General features: G+C 40.9%; 2 protein-coding genes across 4 annotated transcripts in view; one reads left to right on the top strand and one right to left on the bottom strand.

Annotated features, from left to right (window-relative positions):
- The window catches only part of ints6 (integrator complex subunit 6), a 20697-nt gene extending 18059 nt beyond the window's left edge, over positions 1–2638 (top strand). For both annotated transcript variants that reach the window (XM_044365435.1, XM_044365436.1), the window contains 2 exons: positions 266–359; positions 696–2638. In XM_044365435.1, coding sequence (XP_044221370.1) covers positions 266–359; positions 696–789 — 188 coding nt within the window. In that variant the 3' untranslated portion in view covers positions 790–2638. The remainder of the gene's footprint in view (positions 1–265; positions 360–695) is intronic.
- On the bottom strand, positions 1762–10063 carry serpine3 (serpin peptidase inhibitor, clade E (nexin, plasminogen activator inhibitor type 1), member 3). Of its 2 annotated transcripts, none has more exons than XM_044365440.1 (9): positions 9580–10063; positions 8503–8803; positions 6572–6799; positions 5796–6038; positions 4524–4722; positions 4306–4406; positions 4005–4091; positions 3797–3880; positions 1762–2988 (listed from the first exon to the last, which is right to left on the bottom strand). In XM_044365440.1, exons 2-9 carry the CDS (start codon positions 8765–8767, stop codon positions 2936–2938), a joined length of 1260 nt encoding a protein of 419 aa, XP_044221375.1. In that variant the 5' UTR covers positions 8768–8803; positions 9580–10063; the 3' UTR covers positions 1762–2935. The 2 variants fall into 2 exon arrangements, with proteins under 2 accessions (XP_044221375.1, XP_044221374.1); XM_044365439.1 differs by having other exon boundaries at positions 8503–8811; positions 9580–10062.
- Between the last annotated feature and the right edge of the window lie 208 nt (positions 10064–10271).

Here is a 10271-nt window from a genome sequence, read left to right on the forward strand (position 1 = left end):
GGTACGCGTCAGTGTTATGTGATAAGCTAAGATTGGCCAGGCTTTAGTCAACACACAGAAATAATTGAGAGATTAATCCATGATGGAAATCATTAGTTGAAGCCCTAAAATGAATCTTGATAGATGTCCTTTTTTTGTTGAAAAATGGTAATATTGTAAGTTATTATTCATCAGGATTTCCCAGTGTGTACTGTCTGTATAAAGAACTGGATTAAAGACTACAGTAATGAAGAGATGAATCCTCACTCTGCTCTTTCTGTCTCAGACTACGAGAAGATCTTCCACTTCCTGAAGCAGATCCAGGGCACTTTGGACACCCGGCTCATCTTCCTCCAAAACATCATCAAAGAGGCAGCCAGGTACCAAGCTCAACCCTCATCTCTCTCGCCAGCCTGCTGTGTCAAATAAGCTGTGAACAGTGATGTCTGGAGTTGTGGTTTTGAAACAAATTACCTGTGTTTCACTTATAGATCCTGTATCGCTCAGCTATCTTTGCCTAGGTCCTCTCCACATGTTTCTTCAAGTAAAGAGCTATTCTCTATCCTAGGGCTGTGATCACCAGCAACAACATCCACATTTTGTTCATGAAATAAGAACATATGATTATGGAAGCTTATAATGAACTTAGATGCTACAGAATATGTTTTTCAAATTTTAAACCATAACTTTAAGTTTTTGTTTATTCTTCTGCAAAGGTTCAAGAAGCGCGTTCTCATCGAGCAGCTGGAAAACTTCCTAGAAGAGATCCACAACAGATCCAATAACATGAACCATGTGGACACGCTCTGAGATTGGCTCATTCCCAAATCCCAAACTGAACTTACTGATGTTGAACCCAACAACCCTCCATCCCTCTAACCCCCCCCCACCTCCACCCCTCCCCTCCCTCCCTCCCCTCCTGCACGGGGCCCCGTGGAGACGAGACAGGACAGCATCCAGCTCTCAACCCATCACTTCTTCAGTGGACTCTTCATGTTCTCAACATCAACAACGGTTATGTCGGTTTACACACCGTCTTTACAAACTAAAGGCAGTGTCGACCCTGGATGATGCGAGTGCGTTCTGCAGATATACATTAGTGGAAGCATTTGTCTTTCTACAGGTGAATGTTTTGCCTATGCAATGAGGTTTTTGGCCTGTAGAACATTTTGTGTGTGGTTCCTTTCCGATCTGTGAAACCGTCCTCAGCTGTCACCCTCGATTTATTCTCCTCCCCCGATCAGATTTTCTTCTTTTTTTTTTAAACGACAAACGAGAGCGTATAATCTCTCAAACGGGGGGGAGGTGCAGTAAACAAGGGATTGCAGGACTTTCTGGAGAGGAAACAAATGACGCCTGGATGTGATGTTCAGTCATGTTTTATCTGTGACGGTGTGACGGACCGACCGGTGTAGGCAGGGTTCAGGTTGTGTGTGTGGTTGTGTGTGTGTGCGTTTTCAGCCAACTCAGGGTCACACGGGATCCAGCGGAGACGCTCATGAAACACTTTTCTTCCCACATGCCTTTTCATGCAGTCACTTTTCCCTTCATGTTTGGTCTTAATTTAGGTTTTTTGGCATTTTTGTTTTGTGGGAGGATGGGAGTCTGTTGTTTTTGTTTGACTGTTATTTACTTTCTACACTCCACTAACAGAAGCACTCCACCTCTGTGCTCGTAAATGGATAAGACTTGGCTCAAATATTGAATTTGTCGACTTATGGTTTACCTACCAGGCTAACGATTAATATAATTGAGCATTAACTCAAGAGTGAAAAATATTTGTTCCCTCTGAGGGAAAAAAAAAACGGACCCATGATTTTCATTACGTCTGGAGACGGTAAACTTAACAAGTCTGTTTTTTTTTTTTTTTGCAATGCAGGTTTTCAGAGAGATCAATACAAAGTAAAATCATTTTAAATGATGCCACATCATTGGTTACAAATGTTGAAATACAGGGACAAAAAGCTCAGGAACTGACACTAATGCATCATAATGATCAGCAATAACATTGGAGCCACTTTTACTCATTTTTATCTTTTTATTTTAACCTGAAACAGCTGATATGTAACACAAACTGTTGTCCCCTGGAGTGCTGATGAACCGAGGTCTTGGATGCCAGCTTGTCCCAACGTGCTGGTCGCTGCCAAATAACTTAACCCGCCCTTAAACTCCTTCTCCCCGCCATGAATCTCAAACCAACTCCTTGTCACTTAACCGTGAATGCACTTGTGTAAATTTGAGAACTTTTATTTAATGTAACTTAAAAGAAAAAAAAACCTACCTTGCTGCAATTTTTTTTTTTTGTTTGCCAACAATCCTTATCCTTTTTGGTCAGACCTGTTCAATTTTCTCAAATATACACAAATAATCCGAATTAAGGTCTAGAGGTCAAGAGTTGATTTCTGATTCAGGGGGCAGCCCTCTTCCGTTCCCTCCCTCCTTGGACAGGGACCAAAATCTGCCATACTTGTCTTTGTTTGTGAAGAGGCCGCTACCAAAAGAGTATTTTGAATACACTGTAAAGTTGTAAATAACCCTAGATTACTATTTAAAGAGAATGTTCAGTGGAAAATGGCCTTTTTGTAAGTATTTCCATGAATAAAGTTTCTATTTTACACTGTGAAGGGCCATGTAAATAAAGTGTTCTGTAAAGATGTGACTCTAAGTGTTTTTGTCCTGAGTTTGTAATAATTTTTTTTTTTGGATAACTGTTGCCATGGCAGGAAGGAAAAGGTTTTTTTACTTTCTGCTGATCTGCAGGAAGAAATGACCAAAACAGCCAGAGTGTAAAAACATGTATTAAAATTTTATTTACAGATATGTACAAAAATATTGTCCCTCTTCCGGAAGTGTCCGAGGACCCTCCTGTTGGTCCACAAATAAATACCGGTAGTGAAATAGGGGTCAGGGAAGGAGTGTATGTGTGTGTGTGTGTGAGGTGTTGTTTAGAAGAGTCTCAAGGTGCTTGGTCAGCTGGGTTCATCACTCTGCCCATGAACAAGATGGATCCTGAAATGGAGATTACAACAAAAGTAAGATACAAAGTTATAATCACTTTATATTGAAGTATTTCTCTATATATTAAATATTCATGACTAGATAAGCCAGAATTAAAGTTCAGAAAAACACATCAATTATATTAAGAGTTCAAAAACTAATCTGTTTCATCAGGACTGTATTGGTGGTGTGATCAGATAAGCAAACAAACTGCTGCAGCCCACCCTCTTCAAACCATTGAGACAAGCTCAGATGAAAACGCAAATACAGAAATCAGTCAAGTTGAACAACCATGACTCTATGAACGTTGTCAGAAAAGTTCATATCTGTGACAGTGTATTTTTTGATATTACAACGCGGTGGGATGTTCAAATCCTACACATTGGGGTCTTATTTCATACCACTTTTAAATGCATACTGTACAGCTGGGATTTTTTTCTGGCTTCCATGCAGCTGTTGTATTAGCAGACTTATCAAACCTGCTTGAGTCCATCATACTGAACATCTGCGTCTGCATTCATTTTTTTGTCAGACATGCATTAGTATTGTGTGTTGATGCAGTTTAAATGCAGATTGATTTGGAAGGTCTGTACTGCATTAGCTTCTAACAACAGAATTATGGCAGATTTGATGCAAGTGTCTGCTGATTTTCATGTCAAACCTATGGCTGCTTAGGAGGGCAAATGCTTTTTTAAAAAATACTGTATATGTAATTGGTGGTAAATGAGTTAAAAACTACTGGTATGGTTGTTTAAGCAGCAACTCCCCTTCAGACTGGAGTGTGAAACAGTTTGAGGTATCTGCAGTGTAAAATAAATACCTGTGTTACTCTGTCGCAGAAGAAATAAGAACGGCCGGTCCGCCTTGAAAACAGGAGCACGAGATCGTTTGAGTAGCACCATAGCTGCAAGATTAACAAATTATTATTTTAGCAACTTCATCACATAGTTTTTTTATTCTATTAAAAAAGAAATTGCTGCAGACAAGTAGAATCATGTTAAAATGACATATCTATATACAATCCCCACCTGTAGCAGCAGCTGCTTTTGTCCCGTCTTCTGTGACTTCTATTCTCACTTCATGGAAGGCGTCAGACACATAAAGACCCTCCTCCACTGCAGGAAGAAACAAACTATCAGCTGCCAGCAGAGCTACAGTAATTGTTGTTTGGCCTGCAGCTTATGCTGTTTGTAATCTGGGGAACGTTTAAAGCCAAAATGCACTCTAAAGTGCTTTAACTGGAGCTTCGGTGTACTCTGTGTCTGATTTACAGAACTGTAGTAAAAATCAATACTTTGAATGGAGTTTTAAATGAATTGAAGTACTGACCTGATATTCCCGTGAAGTCAGCTGCTGTTGGGTTAAAGGCGTCACTGATGCCCATAGCAGGGAGAACTGATCTTAGGTTGAATTTATTCTGCATTCTGAACCTGTAAACACCAAACAAAATCTGTTTGAACATCATCTCCATCTTTACAGAACAAAACCTGACAAAGATGTCTGACTCTTGAAATCATCTGTAACCCAGTGCTTGATATGATCTTAACCTGGGCAGGAAAATGTCCATCTTGGTTCTGCGCAGGCCGGTGTCCCAGGAGGCCAGCTGGCGAGCAGTGAGTTGGGACTCGAGGGAGGACAGCGGCGTCTTCCTCTCACTGGGGAGGACCACCTGCAAGCTCAGAGAGCGGCCCAAGTACGGCAGCTCCAGCACTGTGTAACGCTGGTCTGAGGCAGTCCTGAACTGACCTGTCAAGGAGAGCAACAAGTTTGCAAATTACAACTTGTACCATGAAGTTATCTATCATTTTTTATTTGATTAGTTGATGAATCATTGCTTTGCAAAATGTCAAAAATAGTGTTATGAGTGCACAAAGTGAAGCCTTGAAATGACTTATTTTGCCTGACCAAACCTGAACATATTCAATGATGATGTAAAATTGAGGAAAACAGCAAATTCTCACATTTGAGAAGCTGAAACAAGAGAATATTACTTTGGTCCAGACTGAAATAACTCAACAACTAACTATTGGATGGATTGCCATAAGATTTTGTATAGACATTCATGGTCTCCAGAAGATGTGTTGTTTGTCTTTTTTGTGCAGTCATTGTTATTTCATAGGAATGTTCATTGTACAATCTTATTGATCATTACTGGGGTTTTTTGTTTTTTGTGTTGTTACCCCTTCCTTTCTTATTTTGTTGTTTGTAAGTTGTTTTTATCCTTATTGTTGAAAAATGTTAAATACAGGAGAAGCACTTTTGTTTCAATACATACTCTGTCCAATTGTGCTTTGCCCATCAATAAAAATATCAAAAAAGTTAAATTTGTCTTGTTTTATGACAAAAAAAAACAAACGCAAAAAATGACATACATGATAACACACTAAAGCAAAATGGTGGACATGCTAAACATTACATGAGCATGTTAGCATGCTGACATTAGCATTTAGCCTTACAGAGCCGCTAGCAAGATTGTAGCCTCTAAGTCTTTTTACTATAAAAACGACTCAAATAATTGTTTCAGCACATGCAGTTTAAATCACTCAGGGATTCTACGTGTTCATAGGACTGTGGTTTTTCTAAGTCATGGTCATTTTGACTTTTAATTTTTTAACTTTTCTGATGTAAATTTCAGCAAAAACAAAAAGCTACATTGTAGCTGTGACATTAGCGTGTTAAGGTTCAAATTCCCCTTTATTTTCATGTATTTCCACTATGATGGGTTTAACTCGACAGTTGTGTTAATGTTGCATCACTGGCAGAAAATAAAGATGAATTTGTTTTCTGTCTACAGTAGATGGATGGATGGCATCTCTTACCAAAGCTGACCTCTGTGGCCTGATACATCATGGGCACCTTGATGGCAGTCCCATCAGAGAGGAGGAAGGGCAGGTTCTGTGTGTTGGTGAAGAGGAACTGTTTCTGCCAGACACCCCTGAAGGCCACCGTGTTGACCAGGGCCATCTGCAGCCGATGGCCCCACCACAGGGCCTCTCCCTGGGCCTCGCCTGAGCCGGAGAGCTCCCCGCTGCTGCTTCCTGCCTGGAGGGGCCACGTCTCATCTGGGAGGTAATGAGGTAAGGTCAAAGTTTAATGTAAACAGCATATGGTCTGAAATTCATCTCTCACAAAGTCTCCATAATGATTCATGTGGTCTTATGCAATGAAAGCATTTGTAAATACACCAGACTACACTTAGTTTAAAGCATCTGCAGAGACAACTAAACCATCATTACAGTTATACAATAGCATTTTAGTTGTGGGAATAGATTCAAAATATTATTACGCAGAAAAAACATATTTTTAGTGCACAAAATTGCTTATTTTTTCAGACTTTCCTCTACTCTTTGCCTTTTCCTGTGAATATTGACTCTTAAAAATGTCATCTGAGAAGTAAAAAACACTCTTGAATGTGCAGTAAAACCAAAGCAATGAGTTACAAGAGGCTAAACGGCTCAGTAGCTCTGTAGCATTTATAATAATTCTCTGTGGGTTTGTCGCTTTGACTGAAACCTCTCATATTTGATTCATTGTTAATTAAAAAAAAAAAAAGATTAGTGAGGCTTCAAACATTTTATAAAGCCCTCTTGCTTACCGTGGTTGTGTCCAGCTCGCGCCAGCTGGCTGCGAGTGTGGTTGGGTTGACTGAAGTTGGCTCGAACCACGCTGGTGTTGGACCAGGCAGCTGCATGTTGCGTGAACTCAGTCAGGAGTTGGACACCGCTCTGGATGAATAATGTGCAGGTCTGCTGCAGCCACATCCCCTGGCTGGTGTTGCCCATGTCACTCTGTGAGTGCAACAGGAAGTCTTGTACCTGTGCATCTGCAGGACAGGGAGACACAGAGGACAGGTCAGACGTGAATTTTCCTCGCTGTATGGTGAGAAAGGCTGTAAGCAGAGGAAGGGTTTTCACTCTAAACTGCTAGGAAATAAAATCAAATCCCCATGACAAAAGATGCATTCCTCAGATGGATTCAACTCAACAGCTTCTAGCTTGTTTCAGCAGTAACTTAACTGAATTCACACATTTCCCTGCAGGACTGTGCACAAGCAAATGCTCATTTGACTCAATTAGAGCATTGCTTAACACAGTCTGGCAAATGCTAAATACCACAGGGATCTTCTCATCTGATGAAATTCAAGCATTTGTAGATGAAAGGATCCAAATTGGAATCCAACACATTCTCTCATGACTGCAACATTTAATGAGCGCACAGCTGTCATTATGAGTAGGTAGTACTGTGCTAGTCAGCTGTAGGCTGGGCCCCTGTCAGGCTTAAGTTTTCTTTTCTTTTTCTTGTTGCTGATAATGGGTTTTGATTGATTTTGAGTAGGTGGTAGTTGTCTGTTTTCATTATCCTGACTTCCCACTAAATTCTTTTTATCTATAGCTATAACAAAAAAACGTAGGAATGTGCTGTTTTTTTGGGCTTAAATTCACATTTCTCATATTTCTGTTTTGTTTTCTTTCTTTCACTTTTTTGTAAACCGCTTACAACATCCTCTTCAGTTATTTTTTTCTTTGTATGTAAGTACTTGTTCTAATATAGCTAATAAAAGCAGTAATTATGAGCTTTCTACCAAAAGGTGACATCTTTCCTTTGCAGCAGTGTTGAACTCTGTGACATGTCACACAATAAGCTGATCCCTCGGTCTGTTTTGCTAACCTGCAAATACATGACTCTACAGCTGAAACAATTAGTCGATGAATAGATTAGACGATCAAAAAGACATAAATCAGCAACTATTTTGATAACTGATTAATGGTTTTAAGTTATTTATCAAGCAACACTGCCACACATTTGCTGGTTCCAGCTTCTCAAATGTGAGAATGTGTTGCTTTTCTCTGTTTTATATGACTGTAAATCAAATGTCTTTGTGTTTTGGACTGTTGGTCAGACAAAACAAGCGTTTACTAGATGTTAACTTGAGCTCAGAGAAATTGTAATTGGCATTTTTCACTATTCCCCAACATTTTAAAGACTAAATAATTAATCAGGAAAAAAAACATATATGAATCAAAAATAAGATGATTAGTTAGATTAATAGTTATATGCAGTTGCAGCCCTGTATGACTTGTGATGTTCTAGCTTAGGTTAGAGTGAAATTAATGTAACACTTTCTTTTCAAGAGGCTGAAAATGCAAAGTAGAGCCATCTGCCATCAATTTCCATCCCTGCCTGAAATGTGAGATCACATACATGGAAGTGAATGCAAAAACAGCTCCAACTCTCCTTTTGTTTGTAATTAAACACACTGACCTCTCGACCCCGAGGCCAAGCTGCAGGAGTGGTTAATGAGATTAGAGTTGGTGTGGAGGCAGGTATTATGGCTCCAGACACCACTGTGCTCTGCAGGGCCAACAGCAGCAGCAGCACCGCTCCACACCACCTGGTACCAACAGCACTGAAGGCCACCAACAACTCTGCAACCTCACTCTCACAGCGTGAGGGGCAGCTAATGCCACCTGAATACAAGCTTTGCTTTTTCATCCTTACATGTAAAAAAAAAGAGGTGAATCCTACCGTTCACATTGTATCCAAGTGTTCCCTCCAGCTGAGCCAGCGTGTTGCCCCGGGCCCCGAGCTGCAGCAGCCCCAGGGACAAGGACACGCTCACGGGTGACACTATCAGGTTTGAGTTGTTCTCCGTCTCGGTGAGCGTCTGGTAGAGGCTGACGGCGAACCTGGTGTGCAGCTCTCCCATGCTGTCCTGAAGGCTGCCGTTGCAGTGGCTTCTCTCCACCAACCAGAAGCAAACGAAGAGGGAAGCCACTGGCAGGCGACACATGTCCTCAGTGCTGCAGGTGGTCCAAAATTCAATCTCCTGTGAGACCGGAAAAAAAAAACCTACTGAGGTCAGTGAGGTCAACCAACAGGCAACTACAGATTATCAGCTGAATCCATAGTGGTATCGTGATGATATGATCATATTGTGGTATTATTTTACACAGTTTAGAGAAAAAATTCATTAGTGAAGTTCTTGATCTGCACATGTGATTTACAACAGTTTTGTCTGATCTAATGCAAAACATTGAAATAGCTCCTTGCATATATCAATATTAGCAAAAATATTATAATTATGATACTGGTTTCAACTATATCACCCAGGACAGGTGTACAGAGCATCATCATCACTCCCAATATTCACATACAGAGACCTGCCACTTGTGTATGTTCATATTCTGTTATTAAAACTAGCAAGAAACCAGCAGGACAAAATCTGGAAAGACATAGTATCAGACTGAACATACAGTAGATACAGTGCATATGTTTGCAGTAATATGCAAATGTGCATATCTGGCAAGATTAGCACAAAATGAGTGAGACGACAAATTTTAAGTATTATGAGATCACAGGTGAGAGAATATCGTCAACTCAGCCAGTCTTGTTATTACCTAATAAAACAGCATTAAAACAAAGCACTGGCAGTCAGGTTAGCCAATATATGAGATGGGAAAGTAGCTTTATAAAATTACTGAAAGGTCACTGCCACAGACACTTAAAAGTATCTTTAGCAGCACTGTATGATGACCTAATGATACATTAAACTATTATGATCACTTCTGACTGAAATGATGACAGGCCAGCTGCCAGTCCTACCTGCGGACAGGTGAGGTAGTATCCGTTTAAGTGAAGAGCAGCTGCTCTCTCAGACTGGCAGCAACCATTCAGCCTCTGCAGAGGAGCTGTGTCCTGTCTGTCACTGAGTCAGTGCTCTGCTGTCCCGGCTGTCAGTCTCTGTGTCGGTCCGCCGGTCGTCTCTCACTGAAGCAGCCTGCAGTCATAAGACCGTGTTTAAAGGGGAACGCTCCGCTCCGTGTTTGCGGTCTCAGTCGGCGATGTCCGTACCACTCGTCCGGGATTCCTGCCTCCCCGGGGCTATAAGGAGCCAGGCGGAGGGAGGCATGTCACCGACCAGCAAATCCCAAACCGGGCAGAGGAGGAAAAAACACCCCCCACACACGCGCGCCCGCGCGCGCACAGCACGACACGACAAGGCACGCACGCGCGCACGTTCTTTGACTTTTTCCACAAGTTATCTTCCTCTGTGGGACCCAACAGGCTAATGTGGTAACACATTCCCACCAGGAGGAAAAGAATGAGTAATTTTAGAATTAATATGATCATGAATATATAATAATTATATTTATACAGTGGTGGGAGAGGTATTTAGATCTTATACTTAAGTAAAAGTACCAATACAGCAATGTAACAATAGTCCATTACAAGTAAAAGTCCTGCATTAAAAATCCTACTTAAGAAAAAGTACATAAGTATTAGCAGCAAAATGT

The sequence above is a fragment of the Thunnus albacares genome, chromosome 11, assembly GCF_914725855.1.
Source record: "Thunnus albacares chromosome 11, fThuAlb1.1, whole genome shotgun sequence".
In the NCBI taxonomy this organism is placed as follows: domain Eukaryota; kingdom Metazoa; phylum Chordata; class Actinopteri; order Scombriformes; family Scombridae; genus Thunnus; species Thunnus albacares.